Source organism: Podarcis erhardii (genome assembly GCF_964252035.2).
Source record: "Podarcis erhardii genome assembly, chromosome: 17".
In the NCBI taxonomy this organism is placed as follows: Eukaryota; Metazoa; Chordata; class Lepidosauria; order Squamata; family Lacertidae; genus Podarcis; species Podarcis erhardii.
The window spans coordinates 16,883,484-16,901,925 of record NC_138515.1 but is presented as its reverse complement, the minus strand read 5'-3'; the positions used below and the strand labels follow the sequence as shown (position 1 = coordinate 16,901,925).

At 42.5% G+C, this 18,442-nt stretch overlaps 1 protein-coding gene across 5 annotated transcripts in view; it reads right to left on the bottom strand.

The window, feature by feature from the left end:
- Positions 1–18,442, bottom strand: part of KDM4C (lysine demethylase 4C) — a gene marked incomplete at its 5' end in the record, with an annotated part of 189,539 nt that overhangs the window by 61,714 nt on the left and 109,383 nt on the right. For all 5 annotated transcript variants that reach the window (XM_081844867.1, XM_081844869.1, XM_081844870.1 and 2 more), the window contains 3 exons: positions 11,793–11,869; positions 13,886–14,099; positions 15,781–15,962. In XM_081844867.1, coding sequence (XP_081700993.1) covers positions 11,793–11,869; positions 13,886–14,099; positions 15,781–15,962 — 473 coding nt within the window. The remainder of the gene's footprint in view (positions 1–11,792; positions 11,870–13,885; positions 14,100–15,780; positions 15,963–18,442) is intronic.

Below are 18,442 nucleotides of genomic sequence, written 5' to 3'. Positions count from 1 at the left end.
CTCTGCTGAGAAGCATTATGCTTTATCACTGCTGCATCAGCATTATGATTCATACACTAGTGGAGAAGCTTCTGAGCAAGACAACAGGAAAGAAGCTAGTTTCTCAACTAGTTGTCTGTTACAGGCATTATTAAAGGTGTGCAATTCTCAGGGTTAGTTTAGATGCTTGAAATCCCACTATGCAAAAGTCACCAAATGAAAGAATATTATTTTTGCAGTTACAGGCGCCGCTTCCCCGAGGTAATACATGTAATAACAATCTACATTCTGCCCTCTACATTACTTTGAAATTGTTCTCACTAAAATGACCATAGATCTCCTCACCACTAAACCACGAGGCCTTTACCACATCCACCAGACCCTCCAAGTGTCCCTATTTTCCGAGGGACATCCCTGATTCAGAGAAGCTGTCCCAGTTTCTGATTTGATCCTGAAATGTCCCTTAGGATGTTCCTTAGTAAAGGTAAGTCCAGTCGTGACCGACTCTGGGGTTGTGGCGCTCATCTCGCTTTATTGACCGAGGGAGGCGGCGTACAGCTTCCGGGTCATGTGGCCAGCATGACTAAGCCGTTTCTGGTGAACCAGAGCAGTGCACGAAAACGCCGTTTACCTTCCCGCCGGAGCGGTACCTATTTATCTACTTGCACTTTTATGTGCTTTTGAACTGCTAGGTTGGCAGGAGCAGGGACCGAGCAACAGGAGCTCACCCTGTCATGGGGATTTGAACCGCTGACCTTCTGATCAGCAAGTCCTAAGCTCTGTGGTTTAACCCACAGCGCCACCCGCGTCCCTAGGATGTTCCTTAGGATGTCCCTATTTTCACTGGAGAAATGTTGGATGGTATGGATTTATCCGACCCCTGAGCTGTCTGAAAGCAATCCTGTATAGGGAAGGTTTTTAAATGTTTAATGTTTTATTATGTTTTTATATATGTTGGAAGCCGCCCAGAGTGGCTGGGGCACTGTGTCTGTGTGTGTGTGTCGGGCAAATGTATTTTGTATGCTTGGAAGACAAGAAGTGACAGATTATGTATCCAGTTAATTGTGTATTAAGGCAACCTACCTCTGCCACCCATGACAAAAAGCCCTGACCTTCGTAATTGCTATCATTGTCAGATAAGTGCTCCTAAAAGGTGCATCCTTTTCAAGTGCTGCAGAATAGATTCAGTTTTCTCTACAAGCATATCTTATCAGATCAGGTCAGAAGGTCATCTCCTCATCAAGCACATGCTATAGTGATTATATCTGAGCATAATCTTCAACTTAAATAGCCTCATTAAAAGCTATGAAGTTTATGGAGTGTAAATGTGCAGAGAGTCTATTAAAATGAACACACACAAAAAAACAAGTAAGCATGATTCTCACAGCAAATTGATTATTTTTTTTGTCAATTGTTTTTCTGACAGCTGCACGAGAAGAAAAATTCAGAAACCATCCTAGTGATTAAATATTTTCTGTGTCTTACTATAGTCCATTAAATAAATAAGCAGTCTTTGGAGCTTTCTTTGAGGGGGGGGGGCCTCCTACAGCCTACCTATTGTGTGTATTTGCCTACAGCATGGAATGAAACTTTATGGATCCGTTATCACTTTCTGTAAACAGGTTTGCAGTGGAAAAGCTGACATAACCTTAAACATAGTAGACAGAATGACATTTTCACAAGGTTGTCCCCACTGACTTCATTCTGCTAGAAATGGTGGTAATTCCACTGGTATTTTCAGAAGGGGGGCTGTTTAAGAAAGATTACATAAAAATTGTCTTAAACACTTTGTTTAAAATGTACAATTTCTTGTTTTAACCCATATTCTATATGGGCTGAAAGTCAGTCTCATCTTCTACAAGTGAAGAAATTAACAGAGTAGTTTCAAACAGTTTGTCCTGACACATGTCAATTGGGTCCCTTTAATAGCATAATTATTATGGCTTTCAAAAAAAATCAATACATTTGAAGCATTTCTGTTAGAATAAGCAGGAAGTAATGCCATACTAGAGAAAGGTAGCATATGATCTGTTCTTAACAATATATGGCCATCTGTCTAAAAAGTTAACTCGATACCATTCTCATAGCTTAGAATTCTTTAGATTTGTTGTACATCAGTGTTTCTTTGACGATGACACTGTATGCCCTTATCGTAAACTTACATTTTAGCAGTAAAGTAAAAAAAAAAAAAAAACCTCTGCCTCCAAATCACGTTCATTTATACATTATCAACATTTCTGAAGCTGAAAATACAATCAAAAGGAGAGCAGGATTGAATGCGTAACCAGTTTGGAAAGCATTCTGTATGTGTTTTCTTCGGATTCTCACTGCATCTGCATCATACCACAATTCTGATAATTCTTATTAATTATATTTCTACTCTGCCCCTCATCCCTTCATCACAGGGTGGTTTAAAACATAAAAACACAAAATGCATAATGAATAAGAATATGCATTTAAAAGGCCAAGGATTGTTTGACAGCCAAGGCCTGGTTGAAGAGAAATGCTTTCACCTGGCACCTTAAGATATGTCATGATGGTGCCAGGTGAGCCACCCTGGGGAGAGCATTCCATAAAGGGGAAGCCACTCCAGAAAAGGCCCATTCTTGTGTTGCCCTGAGCTCTTGAGTGGGGGTTAGCAAACTTTTTCATCAGGGGGCCGGTCCACCGTCCCTCAGACCTTGTGGGGGGCCGGACTATATTTTGAAAAATATAAATACTCTGCAAGCCGGTCCCACAGCTGCCTCCGTACCTGGAGGAGGATTGCACTCCGCACGTGCTCAGGAGCGCGTCTTGGCGCCAGTGTCACCGCCTGCCCAGAGCTGTCTGTGGCTTCGGATTGGCTGCAGGAGCTTCCTGTAGCCAATCCGAAGTCGCGCCAGTGTCACCACCCGCCCAGAAGCTGTGCCAGCATTGCGGAAGTCAGTCCCTGCACGGTGAGGCGTCTACAGCGCACAGGGACTAACCTAGCGGGCGGCAGGCTCTGTTGGCCAGATTTACGAGCCTGGGGGGCATCCCGCCGCCAGGTCTTAGTTTGCCAACTCCGATGCTTGACTGTCCTAACTGGGATTCCTGCCAGTTTACCTATTTTCCCTTCCTACATGGAGTAAAAGCCAAGATTCTTTTTCTTTAGTCAGTGGAAAAGGTGAGACTCTTCTGTATGAAAAGCCATTTTTGCAAAAATTTCTCCTGTCACTCCACCATACTACTAAAAAGCCAGTTGATGCATACAGTTGTTTGCCCCAATACCAAATTAGGAGCCATCTGAGGATCTTTTGAGAATGACTGGAAGCCGATAGGCTGAAGTCTTTTTTTTATACTCTTCTCAAAATTAGAATGGGGATTTTATTTTTAGAATTCTGTTTTATCATAGGCATTGTTCCCTTACTATTTTAAGGAGCTGTTTTGTTTATATTCACCATTTCATACCTTCTGCTCGGTATTATGAAAAGCAAAGGATTTTTTTTTGAAAATAGCTAAGGACATTAAAGGTAGTGGTTCTTTCCCTTAAACATGTGGCTGATTTTCAGTCACTTGGTTATATTTAGCATAATTAGCTTCTTATATTTTTATTTTCCTCTAAGCATTTTAGCTTTGTGAAATAAAACTCAGGCGCTCGCTGTTTGAGCAGTGTGCCAGAAGGACACTTTCAATCCTACATGTTGTACAGTATGCAACATTCCCTCAAATGTCAGTCATTATTCTTCCTGACTTTACTAGCAGTTTCTGCTCAAAATGTTTTAAGATTAATGAGGCATTTATTCTCAATCAAGAAGCTATGTGAGGATATAGTTTCGCATTCAAGTGCAAGACAGATGAATTATTAAACCTCTTTGGGTCTTTTCATTTCTTGGGATGATGCATCCACCTTTTCTGTTGTTGTTTAAGCGGCGCCATAACAAAGATGGATTCAATGTCACTCTTCTTCTGTCTCAACTATTATTATTAGTCACATAGCAAATAGTGCAGAGTTAACATAAAAATGTGCATAATCTTATGAGTGGGTGTGACACATCCTGAATGATGCAGGAGTTGAAATGAGGTGTTGCAAGCTTTGCCGAAGGGAATGCCTGGGGTGATGGCTATAGGAAGTCAAAGTACTCAATCATAGGTAACTTTGGCATTCTGCTTATCTGCAGCTGTCACTTCTAAAATGAACATGAACAGGAAGAGGAGTAAGGGTTAGAAAGCAATGCTTCTGTAATTGTGTTTGATCCTACATATCACGAGTGGTGCTACACACTTGTCTACTATGATCTCAAGATTTACCTCCTGCCTTTCCAGTCTGCATCTGCGCGATGCAAATTCAAAACTGGCTAGCACTCATTGAGCTAATTATAGCCTCTAATCAAGTCATTGTTCTTTGTCCAACAGAAGGATAAATATTTCCTTGAAAGCAGGAGCTGATTGCTCCAATTCAGATCTCCCTGTTCTTCCTGATGCTACGTTTGCTGGAGGAAAAATTTCGAATGCAATATAAATCTACAGATTTATGTGATTCCAAGGACTGAGTTTAAATCTCTTGAAGTTCATGATGTCAGCCCTTTCGAATTGTGTAGTAGAGTTTTAGACTATAAAAGCAGGACTTAAAGCGACTTTGGTATCTTCGCTGGCAAAACTGAGTATTTTGACTGACCAGAAGGTCATCGATCTGCATGCGTTGCTAGTGTGATCAGAAAGCTTTGCTATAGCTTGAACTAATAAGTCTCTTTATAAAACTGGCTTGCATGTGCTACCAGCAGCAAGGGGAAAAAATAGCTGCTTGCTTCTAGGGCCGAGGGTACATACATTTTTTTCTACCTGTTTTCAACATCTGTGCTTTTTGTTGCTGTTCGTTTGTGGCTTTTTTACTTCCTTGTTCTTCCCCTTAAATATGTCTTGGCTACAAATATTAAGGTTACACTTTCTTCACACTGATGATTCATATGTGTAATGCCTGTGCCATTGTGGTACTATAAACTAAAAAGATACAGGGGCACAGTGCCTAGACAACTTTCTTTTGTTAAACAGTGGAAAAGGATGAGTGATTTGTGTTTTCTCAATGGCAGGTTATCCTTTGGAGATAACTGGAGATAACTGGAGATCTTTCAAATTTGAGCATTGAGGGTTTTGAGGCACCTCACCTCTTACTTAAGTGAGGAGTGTATGAACGTACAGTGGTACCTCGGGTTAAGAACTTAATTCATTCTGAAGGTCTGTTCTTAACCTGAAACTTAACCTGAAGACCACTTTAGCTAATGGGGCCTCCTGCTGCCGCTGCGCCGCGGCTGCATGATTTCTGTTCTCATTCTGAAGCAAAGTTCTTAACCTGAGGTAATATTTCTGGGTTAGCGGAGTCTGTAAACTGAAGCGTATGTAACCTGAAGCATATGTAACCGCTACTTACATGCACAATCACACCACCACCCTGCACAAATAAACTCCGTAGCCAAGACTCTCATCTCCAGAACCAAACGCCTGGCTGACAAAGACCACTTGACAACTGAGTTACAGAATCTCTCAAACGTGTAAATTGCCAATGGATACCAGCAAAACAGGATTACGAAGCTAATCCAAAAGGAAACACCCCCCAAAAACCAAGACACAGAAGAAAACAATGGCATGGCCCTCCTTCCTTATATCAAGGGCACTACAGATAAAATTAGCAAAATCCTCCATAAACACAATATCAAAACAGCCTTTTGCACCAACCAAAAAATAGCCAATATCCTCAGAAACCCCAAGGATAAAATCCAGTTGGAAAACCAAGGGATCTATGAAATACCCTGCAAAGTCTGCCCAGCCACGTACATTGGACAAACAAACAGACGAATAAATGCACGTATCGCAGAACACAAGAATGCCGTCAAAAAAGAAGAAAAAACTTCCTCTCTTTTCCAACACATGAAAGAAACAGGACACGAAATTAATTTTGCAGATTCCAAATTGCTCTTTAACACGGAACATCACCACAAGAGAATAATCATGGAAGCCATCGAGATAGAGAAACACCCTCACAACATGAACAAGCGTGACGACACATCCCGCTTGCCAGACATCTGGAAATTAGCCCTCCCCACAAAAACTGACACCAGATCCAGAGGCACACAGAACGCCAACACCAATCAACCACACCTGACCCAAACCCAGACCCTCTCCACAGATGAATTACAGACACCATCCAGTAGCCAATCCATGGTGGCACCTCCGGATGCTGCACCCCCCTGCAATCCCTACACAGATCTGGCTGACACAAGCCACAAAACCACAGCTCGCCCCTATACACGAAGCCAAGCCAGAGCACAACTAAGTACAGTACAGCCATCTTCTCAGGAAAACTCTTCACAAAGTTCAAGAGGTCAAGACACAAAGACTTTAACAACTATTCCACACCTAATGACCCACCTAAGTGGTACTCAGGATATCACTCAAGAAATCACTCAAGATATCTCTCAAGTAATTAAGGAACAAAAGAAGAAAAGGCACACTAGCCTGGGAACTTCCTCTCTGCCCAGAACATTGGAGGCTATACACCACACCCCCTCTACAGTATTTATAGGAACTCAAACACTGAGATCCTGCTCTGTTCCAGTAACAAGAAGCCGAAAGCACCAGCCTGAAGATGACGAGTGAGACCTCGTCGAAACGTCGCCTAGACACCCCAACTTTTACACGGGAAGACACCCGAGGACACCAAAACCTGCATTCCTGTACCCGTGAAAATCTACGAAAGCATATATATATATATATATATATATATATATATATTTCAAATAGCAAATTTAACTAAGAAGAAAAACATATATTCTTTCTTTTGCTAAATTTACACATGTGTACCGAATATTTATATATTAACAAACAATGGAGCACAAGGTAAGTTTCCAATTATCTCTCTCTCCAAAGGAAGCCACACACTGGTACTGCTGCCCTCCAGAACTTCTCACTGCTTGGAGATGGAGTGGAAGAAGCATGAAACAATGGCTTCCACAAGTAAGCTGGAGAGGGTAGGCAACCGTGCACTAATGAGAAAGGGTCCCCATGTTTATTGGTTCTGGATCCAGACTAACAAACAATAGATAGTAGCATAGATCATCCTTGAATTTGAGGTTCCAGCATTAAAAGAAGTGACCCTAAACCCAGATTAAGTATACAACATCTCTCCAGGACTGCGTTCTAATTTGAGAAGGCAAAGACCTTGTTAGTCAAGACAGATCTGGGTTCATTGACAGCCCTTACGACGCTGAACATATTCAGACTGACCACACAATGAAACTCATTTTAATTGTGGTTGCTAATGCTGAGGCGCCACACCTGTCCCTTCGCTGAAAGAAAACCGACAAACTTGTTGCTAAAGCAGCCGTGCTGTCTAACTCTGTTCACTGAACTGAACTGATAATTACGTTCTGACTTAAAAGACACCCTGTCAGTTCCCGGGATTGACTTTTGCCATTCCCCCTCCCCTTTACACCCACCCGCAACTCTGCAGGAGCTGCAACAAAAGCAGTTTTATAAGTCCTGGAACTTCTGATTGCCTGATAAGGAACCTTTCACAATTTTCTCTGGTGGCCAGCAAGAGAGGAAAAATTCAATTTTGCCTGGAAAGAATGCCTACCCTGCTAAAATGAAAACATATTACAGATACAGAAATTGACTCTGGGCACATTTTAATAGCAATTCACCGAGCAAACACTGAACTACCTATATATGTGAATCACTATTTTTGTAATAATCTGTTCCAAATTGGTATTTGCCATTTTATTTCCCTGCCTTGGTTAATATGCACACCATATCTGCTACCTGCTGTTTTGTTCTTTACCAACAGCTACAAGGAATCTAAAAAAAAAGGGGGAGAAACCTGCTTACATTATCTACTCCTCCAACCTGTTCACTCTACCTTTCTCTTTTATTTTTCATAAAATAGTAAGAAATTGCACTGGTGTGAGAAGTAACAATATATTCTAGTATAGTGAGGCTGATGGGAGGTGAGAGGAAGTCAAAATGTATGTATTTTGAAAAGCTTCTCTAGAGTCTTTCTTGCTGATGTTTGGCAATGTTCCCGATTCAAGGAGGAGACAGGATGGCCATCAAAAAGTCTCAGAGTGTTTGGGGTAGGGAGTGCCGGTTAAGGAAAGCCGTGGGAACACAAGATTATTATTACAAAATAGGAAATGCTAGAACTGGAAAAAGAGCAAACCCTTTAATTTCTGAGCTGTCATCAGGAATTGCCCATATCTTCTCAATACTCTTGGGGCTAGGAATTTGTTTGTTACAAGCTGAATGAAAGCTGAATTCAGCGCCCATCTTGCAAAGAATCTCTGAAAATTGTACATGCACAGCCTTGTAATCACACAAAGGTCAAACTTGCCATTCCCCACAACTACACACACACACACACACACACACACACACACACACACACACACTATCTATTAAGCCTCCAAAGATATTCCAAAACTCATCATCACATAAAGATTTTTTAAAAAACAAAACAACTTCTTCTTGACTTCCCATCCCTCCTTGCTTTTTGTTACTCCTTTTTATTAGCTGCTTTAGAACACATTATTATTATCTCATTAATTATTTCAGCAATTCACTGCTTATATTTCAAATCCTGCCTGCGACTGCATGTATGGATGATAGTTTGATAGATAATCTATCAATTTGATAGATAATCTATCAATGGTATATGATGTATATAATAAGATGATTTATTATTTATGCTCTGCCCATCTGGCTGGGTTTCCCCAGCAACTCTGGGCAGCTTCCAGCAAAATATTAAAATACAATAATTCATAAAATATTAAGTTTCCCTAAACAGGGCTGCCTTCAGATATCTTCTAAAAGTCAGTTATAGATAGGTAGCCGTGTTGGTCTGCCATAGTCAAAACAAAATAAAAAAATTCCTTCCAGTAGCACCTTAAAGACCAACTAAGTTAGTTCTAGGTATTTGCTTTCGTGTGCATGCACACTTCTTCAGATACACTGAAACAGAAGTCACCAGACCCTTCTAAATATTTAGAAGGGTCTGGTGACTTCTGTTTCAGTGTATCTGAAGAAGTGTGCATGCACACGAAAGCTCATACCTAAAACTAACTTAGTTGGTCTTTAAGGTGCTACTGGAAGGAATTTTTTTATTTTGTTCTAAAAGTCAGATAGTTGTTTATTTCTTTGGCATCTGGTGGAGGGCGTTCCACAGGGCGGGTGCCACTACCGAGAAGGTCCTCTGCCTGGCTCCCTGTAACTCGACTTCTCGCAGTGAGGGAACCGCCAGAAGGCCCTCGGAGCTGGACCTCAGTGTCTGAGCAGAACGATGGGGGTGGAGATGCTCCTTCAGGTATACTGGGCCGAGGCCATTTAGGGCTTTAAAGGTCAGCACCAACACTTTGAATTGTGCCCGGAAACGTACTGGGAGCCAATGTAGGTCTTTCAAGACCAGTGTTATTTGGTCTCAGTGGCCACTCCCAGGCACCATGTATACGATGCGTATTTTGCTCTAGGAGGCTTAGTTTGGTCAAAATTGAATATAGGCTTCCAGAGTTAACGTTAAATACATTACTTCTGGTAAATGAGCCACCATAGCCACTTGAGGGGCTGTGAAAATATGTGCCCCAGGCTTTGTAGACTCGTCTACACATGTACTATCTGGAACCATTGGCTGCTAGATGTGAAATCTTTTTCAACTCTCTTACCCCACAACTAGAAAGTACCGTATTTTTCGCTCTATAACACACACCAGACCATAACACGCACATAGTTTTTAGAGGAGGAAAACAATAAAAAAAATTCTAAACGAAACAGTGCTGTGGCCACAGACATGTGATCTGACTGTGAGTTTGGGGTAGCCCAATGCAAAATCCTGAGGATCCATGTGGATCCATGCTAAAGTCGCCCTAAAGTCGCAGGGGCGCTGGAAGTCGCAGGGGCACTGGGGGAGTGAACGGGAAGCAAGAGAAGGAGAACGATCCCCCCCACACACACACAGACACACAGAGTATCAATCCTAAAGTCGCGGGGGCGCTGGAAGTCACAGGGGCGCTGGGAGAGTGAACGGGAAGCAAGAGAAGGAGAACGATCCCCCCCCCCAAACACAGAGTATCAATCCTAAAGTCGCAGGAGAGCGCAGGGGCGCTGGGAGAGTGAACAGGAAGCAGGAGGAGGAGAACGATAGCTCAAGCACACACACACACACACACACACAGCCCCTACAGTGGCTAATCCAAAATTGGACAGCAAAAAACTGCAGGCAGGGACAGAGAGCACGGGGTTGTTTTAAAGCAGCCAACCAGACAGGAGCCGCTTACACTTGTGTAAGGGCTCCTCTCCTCTCCCGCTCTGCTTCTCTCCCTCCTCCCCAGCTTGGCTCGCTGACAGAAGCTGCTTACACCCGCTTTGCTGTTTCAAAGCGAGCCACGGACTGCTCACGACTGCAGCAGATTCCCCCACCATCCGTAGGCATTCGCTCCATAACACGCACAGACATTTCCCCTTACTTTCTAGGAGGAAAAAACTGCGTGTTATGGAGCGAAAATTACGGTAAGTTTAGGATTGAAACCTCAATTGCTGCACAGTCCGTTTCTGTTCCTGTGACAGGAAGGCTTCAATTAGTGGTTTCACATTTTTTAAAACAATAGCAGATGGGCACTCATTTCCATTAAAAAATAAAAGAAAAATGTGATGAAATCAGTAAGTATTAAAGCTTTCCCATTCACTGCAGGAAGAGAAACTGAGGTTGAAAACATGGTTCACTCTATATCCAGTCTGCTCCCACCACTGGTTTGGGAAGTAGTGTACACATGTTAACCACATTCCACATCTGTCCTGTAATTTCTTATGAAATATTGCCATTTCTCCCAGCTTCCATCCAAATTGAAAAAACAAATGACCTGGCTGCATTTTAAACTGTTAATGTCTGCACAGCCTGACTGTGATAATTAGAAAAGGCTGTTTAAGGGACAATTAAGAGGCTAAACAAAACAAATTCCTTCCAGTAGCACCTTAAAGACCAACTAAGTCAGTTCTTGGTATGAGCTTTCGTGTGCATGCACACTTCTTCAGATACACAGGCTATTCATTAAGAGGCTATTCATTGAAAGCTTCTATTAAGAAGCCATTTCCTCAGCATGCATGTACTTAATCAGCCCTCTGCTGCCGACAATATCTGTCTGTATGGCACACTGTGGTCAAAACAGGGTGAGATGATGTCTAGGAAGTTTGTTGGATGAATGGCCCTGCAAGAGTAGATTACCTGCAGCGTTAACACAGCAATAGTTTTTAGTCTGGCACTCTGGTATCTGTGCATTTGGCATCCACTCTGATCAAATACATGCATGCTGATCATCCCTAAAATTTCAATCAACCTCCGTAGATACAAGGGCAGATATTATCGGTAGTCCCACTTTTCAGGGTGACATGCCTCTGCAATATTGAAAGAAGTTGTGCAGTGTTCAGCAATTAGACAATGATGTCCCATGCCAAGAAGAATGAGAAGCACCAGGAAGTTCTGCACCTTCTTTGTCCGTCTGGCAGTGGCAGCATTACAGCTGACAGAAAAGCCTGAAGGGGCAAATGATTCATTTCTGATTTTTTCTCTCCAGATAAGAGATTAATTGTTGGTTGTTTTCTCCGTTGACATTATACCACATATCTTGTTTACCACGTACCAGTATGCAATCAGAAATTCAATTTGAACCATAACAAGATAGTTAAAACAGAAATAAGAATTCTTCTCTCGGCTATGGTTGGCAGAATGCGCTTTTATGTCCCTTTCACATACGATCAGGAGGTTTAGTTGGGTCTTCACTGTGAACAACAACTAAATAAAATGCATAACTTACTGCTGTCCAGGCTCCTCTTTTGCATCGAGAACATAGCCATCTATCATTGATTTCATGGGAAGGAACACCATAGCAACCTATAATAAGAGAGAGCTAAGATGATAAACAGATTCTGTACTTCATTATCTTTCTAGCTAAACAGACAAGCTAGCTATTAAAAAAAGATACTACATTTGCATAGTGTGTGATTAAAAAAAGTAATGAACGAGCATTTCTCCAACAGTAAGCTTAGCAGTTATACTGGCTGCTGGAAGGTCACCTATGCTACCAACAATTCTCATTCCTAAAACCAGCATTGTTATCTTTAACAATCTTTTCACTATGCTAGACTGTCAGCCTTGAAATCCCAATTACTTTTCCAGGTGGTAAAATACAATCTGAACACTGCAGCAATAACTCTCCATAACAGAGAGTTGGTGCAGCATGGTGATTAACACTGCCGTCTATATACCCTTATTTGTGAAAGTATCTTAGGAGTTTGATTGTGTAGGTGCCTTATATCAAAAAACCAGGAAAGGGGTTGCTATCATTTTGGAGTCAGTGGGCATATTTGAAATTTTGACAAAATACTGTGGGTACCAATCATCAGAGGCTCCCTTGTGCCCTTGGTAAGGAGTCGTATCAGTGCCCCGCATCCCTTGCACCCTTCTAATCGGTGCCCGCTTCCCTTGCTGCCGACCAACTAGGGAGGGTCCTCCCCCTGCAGGGCAGGTGGGATTTTTGCACCGCCCTGGGTCTGCACCCTTGGTGGGGGTCAACTTAACCAACCCCTGCCAGTCATAAAATAGCAGTCATGGGAAAACACAAAATGGCTGCTGTGGGCGAGTGGCATAATGCTTGTCCCATCTAAAAAAAAGAGAGAGATGATCACAAATTGGTGTGGCCACATCCCCATCAGCCACTACATCAAGGCACCGGAACAGCTGCCATGCTTGCTCACAGAGATCTGAGTTCAAAACAGATGGGAGGGTGGGCACCCAATAAAATGTGGACATGTTGAAGGAGAGGCTGAGTCAGTGCAAACGGAACTATCTCTTATGCATTGGATTTTTAAGGCAATATCTCTTGAGACCTTTTGCAGGTGCTATCGGTCACAGTGGCGCCCATGGGTACCACATTGGTGGCTCCTATGCACAATTGAGGAGATCCTACTCGGTTTCTTTGAGTAGACTTGGAGCATGTTGCACAGCCTACCATGAACTGGCTGCCCATCCCAATGCTGCTTGCATAGGAAGCATGACTGCCTCCATGCCTCTCCAGCTGCATGAGGCTGTCTGTTATTCCAGGAGGAGAAGCCCCAGCCCCAGCTGACCAACAGCCTTGTGTGCGTAAGGTTGCCTGTCAGCCAGACACAGGGAGTGAGGCAGGCAGTCACAACCTATGAGAGCAGAACTCAGGTAGGTAGCCAGCTCGAGGTGGGTTGTGCAACTCGCCCCAATTGTACTCAGAAACTGAGCAGGGCTACAGTGGTACCTCGGGTTAAGAACTTAATTCATTCTGGAGGTCCGTTCTTAACATGAAACTGTTCTTAACCTGAGGTACCACTTTAGCTAATGGGGCCTCCTCCTACTGCCACGTCGCTGCCGCATGATTTCTGTTCTCATCCTGAAGCAAAGTTCTTAACCCGAGGTACTATTTCTGGGTTTGCGGAGTCTGTAACCTGAAGCTTCTGTAACCTGAAGCTTCTGTAACCCAAGGTACCACTGTATTTGCTTGTGAGCAGAGCCATTTTTCCTATTGGGCTTACTGGTGCATTGCGCCAGGGCGCTGGTCTCTCAGGGGCGCCCCAGTGAGTGGGGGAGCTGAGCAGCTTTGCCTGCGGCCTCCCCTTTCCCTGCACATCCACCAGCTGTGCCCTGTCAACCATATGGCTGGTGGGCATGCAGCTTGCCTCCCAAGCCTCCGCGGGAGGAGAGTGATCCCCACAGAGGCTTAGGATGGAAGCTGCGCCCCGCCAACCATATGGCTGGCAGGCTGCAGCTTCCTTCCCAAGCCTCTGCGGAGGGGGAGTGATCCCTGCAGAGGATATGCTTAAGATGGCCCTGCTTGTGAGAGCACTCATTCAATATTTGAAGTCAAGAAATTATATTTACTTGCATGGACCTGTACACAACACTTCGCACATGAAATCAGCAGACTTGTTCCATCTTCTTCAAGAAAGCCATTGGATGGATAGTTTTCGGTGTTCTCCTCACTATAAATAAAACATATCTCTGGAATAAGTGGTTTTGTCTTTTCTCTGGCCACAAAAGCTTCTCTTTGTTTTGTTGCTGAGCAACTATAGTGTTCTTCATTAGGGTTGTCAGCCTGAAAAATATATTTGAAAAAGAAGAAATTTGCTCTTTTTCTTTTACTTGGTAAGTTTCTTTAAATAATAATAAAACCAAGTTGCATTGCTTCTAAAATATCCATCCCGTGTTTCAGATATTTCAGTATTTTGACAGTTGTAAAATTAAGTGTCAAGCTTAAGCAACATAAATTTATTGCTCATTTAAATCTTTCATTGCATTCATTTCTTATTACTAAATTTTACAGTTTTACCGGCCTTACACACACATACTGGCCTGGTCCGCATGTCACATTAAACCATAGTCTAAGGGCTTAATATGATGAGGAAACCATTCCACTCACAGCAGCTCCAGAAACTGGGAAACTCATCTTTGGAGCTGCAACTACTGCTGCCACTTAAGGAGGAATTGCTCCTCATTGTACTCTGCAACAGCAAACTGTATCTGCTCTTGTCAGACCTTAGTTAGGAGAAGGTATTGGACCTTTGCCTCATCACACCGCACAACAAGCTCTTGATGCATGATTTTCCCCCTCTCCTGCTGATCATGGATTAAGGTAAGAAGCACTTCACATCAGGTTACTGGACGGTGTGTTACACCTTGTCTGCTTAGCAACTATCTAGGGATGGGAGACTACACCTCCAGTATTGTTGAGATGTTGTGGTAGGAATGGAGGAAAGGGGGGGAAAGACAGTTTGAGCATTCTGCGACATCTACCAGCTGGGCAGGGTCTTCAGTTCCATAAAGGGAGTTTTCTGTTGGGCACCTATGAGGAATTGAGCGTGGCAAGAGTGTAATTGTGCAAGATTTGGGGAAAGATTTTAGAGGGGCAAAAACGTCACCACTACCAGCCTGATCTAGTACAGCATTTTTCTCATTATTATTATTTTTTTTGCATGAATTCCAGTGGGGAGGGGATAGCCATTTATATGTGCTTATCTATCACTAGTATATGGCATGCCAAAAGTGCAGTGAAATGCAGTAGCAAACACTCTACAGCCAAGCCATAGGAAAATGGCAATTTAAGCGGGAGAAGTAAAGAAAATGCAAAATTAATCATTCCAGCCCTCCAAAGTGAGCAGGAAAACTCCTGGATATAAAATGAGGTGGCAAAATGAAGAGACATTGCCCCATGAAAACTGTACTTAAATCAATGCAATTATTCAATGAGAGGACCTTTATGAAATAAACTGTACTCTTTAAAAATAAATATAGTGTAATTTAACCACTTCTCTGCATGCTTGCATAGGAAGGGACTGTGATACGGGAACCAGCTTTGCATGAACTCCACAGGGTGAGTCCAGAGGAGCCGAATCATACCCTCAAATATGTATAATGAATTTGTACGTCTCAAATATCTGAGTTAATGGAAATCTCCATTCCCTTGCTATCTTTGTTGTGCTTATCCAGTGTGTGCTTATCCAATGCTAAAGCTACCAAGCCTACCACTGAGAGCAGAAATTGCTCTGTTTCCATTTCCTTGCTTTTTGGCAGGTGGACTCTACCCCTTGGAATCACGGTATCTATTTTGACAAGCTAAGTGATGGACCGTTTACCATTCAATCCTTTATTTGCTAAAAAAAGGGGTGGGGATAGAGGATAAAGAGAAAATCGGCAGTTTTGTCACAAATCAGCACTCTACAAATATTTGGGTTTCTTTTGTTTATAAATACCTCTCAAACTGTGAAAAGCTTCCTTACCTTGTAGTAAGGCTTGAGGAGTGTGCATATGGCGCAGCCGGGTTCCAAATTGGCAACAGCTGCATTGTATTCCTTTTCAGCAGTGAAATTTGGTGCTCTGTTCTGCCAAAGGTAGACAAGAGGCTTGGCCCAGGACTCCGTTTCTTGTATGTCTTCTTCAGTTAAGAGAGACTCGGGCAGTTCTTAAATGAAAATGACATTTGAAAAGGCTGAGTTCTGAGAGCGACGATGGCAAACAACAATTTAAGCAGCATATAAAGGGAAGTGGATGGCAAGTCCACACAGGAAAACAAGCCCACGAGAACAGACGCATTCAGACTGAAGAAGAAGCCTGCACTGCAAAAGTATCAAAGGAGAATCCACCCTCCCCACGTTTGTTACAGACGCCCGTTCCGGCTGAAAACAATACAAAACACCATGTCAACATGGTTGCCAACAATGGACAAAACTGTATACTGATTGGGGAATAACAGCTCTCACCATCATTTGTTGCTGTGGGATATATTTTAAAAGGGGAAAGAGTACTTATGATTTACTTATTTCTGATTAACACCTCCATTATACAGAAGAATTTGATGCTGGTAAAAACGCTGAAGCATCAGATTCCTTCAGACCGTGACAACATGCATCTAAGTTGACAAAATACTTTTATAGATCGTTAATGATGAGTTATCTTTAATTCCTGCAGAAAAACAGTAAGCCAATTATAAAATGGCATGTTTCTTTAGTTTAAGAAAACGTTGCATAGACAAGTTTTCAAAAAGATTTCTCTCTCATTTGCTTACTGAACGGTTTCTCCATAATGATGCAGTTCTTCCCTGCAGCTACCCTTCTTTATTCCTCCATGTCTTTGTGAAAACAGGGAAAGTCTCACAGGATACAGAGTCTGAAGACATCTGCAGAATAGGGACAGGGGGTGGAACACTGTGCTGAATGGCTTTGAAGCCTCAGCCACTACAAAGAATTTCTGTAATCTTTCTGTTGGCTATCCGTACTGTACGTATCACTTAACAATTTTTCCAAACTTCTAAGCACTAAGAGGCCCACATTTCATGCATGTGCCCATGCAAGGATTTGGAAATTGTAGACCAAATAAGCTTGACTCCTGCATTCCCCTTCTGAGCTTCGTGTTCAGTAGAGTATAAAATAAGCAATCCCGAAGACAAGACAACATGCTATCTTTATCTTTGAGCTCTGCATGGGGTTTAGATAATTAAATTTTTCTTACCAGCCCAAATTATTTTATATTTAAACTGAACTTCATCAATGCTTTCACAGCCATTTAATGTGATGCTTTATTTTAAGATACAGATTGAGAAACAGGCAAAAAGAAGCCAAAACAAACACATTTCAGTAGGAAAATGTTGACACAATATTGTGTCCAATTATGGAGCCATGGTAATGCTAAATCTCTATGTAAACCATATAAGTGTGTGTATAATTACTTATCAATGCAAGCAGCCACGATTCTCGCAGTATTTATCAACTTGATCTGCTTTAGAAAGTTCATTGCATAGGAAAGTTTAATGAAATACTCTTTTTCTCAGAAAGCCTGTGATGAGTAACAAGTGTGTGTGTGTGTGTGTGTGTGTGTGTGTGTGTGTATATGAGAATGAGAGACTGGGTCAGGAGAAGAAGAAAAACCATTCACCCACACCCACACCCTATCGAAGCAGATACTGTTGATTAGTAACTTTGGGAGAAGTGAGCTTGTATACCTAGAGTGGACCCCTGTATGTGATTACTCAGAAGTAAGTCCCATTAAGCTTTAAAATGCTTAGCCCGAAGTAAGGGGGATAGGATTATAGTTCAAGGCTGTAATCCTAGCCCCATTTATCTGGGAGTAAGCCCCCACTTAATTCAACAGGATGTACATCTGAGTAGATATGGTTAGGATCAGGGGTCAACAACCTTTTTCAGCCGTGGGCCGGTTCACTGTCCCTCAGACCACGTGGTAGGCCGGACTATATTTTGGGGGTGAAATGAATGAATTCCTATGCCCCACAAATAACCCAGAGATGCATTTTAAATAAAAGGGCACATTGTACTCATGTAAAAACATGCTGATTCCTGGACCGTCCGTGGGCCGGATTTAGAAGGCGACTGGGCTGCATCTGGCTCAAGGCCCTTAGGTTGCCTACCCCTAGTTAGGACTGTACTGTTAGTCTTCTAAGGTAGAGAGGAATTCATTGTTTTCTATACTACAAGGCAGTCCAAGAATGCTATTGAATTGGGATGTCTATTCTACCCAGGGTGAGAATATAAAACAGAATCTTAGAGTTGAAAAGCTGGAAGGGTCCACAACGGTCAGCTAGTCCAAAAAGGCTTAAGAGGCAAATTAGGATGCTCCTCTGTGATACACCCCCCTGCTAACATCAAAATTGTAGAACCGCCATTGCCAACCCACAGGCATGTCAAATGTGCACACCTGGGCTTCACCAGAAATTAAGTATAGCTACTACCCTCAAGTTGGGTTGAGGCTGGCTTGGCCTAAATTGCATGAAATTCCAGGATTTCCATCGATTAAAGAAGGGTTAACTGGGTTGGGTAACAATCACGCACTATGACAAAGGCAGGATTTTACAGACTTGTAACATGTATCCTAATACAGTTCCGTTCAACTAAACTACAGTACTGAATTTCACAAGAAATTGCAAGATAG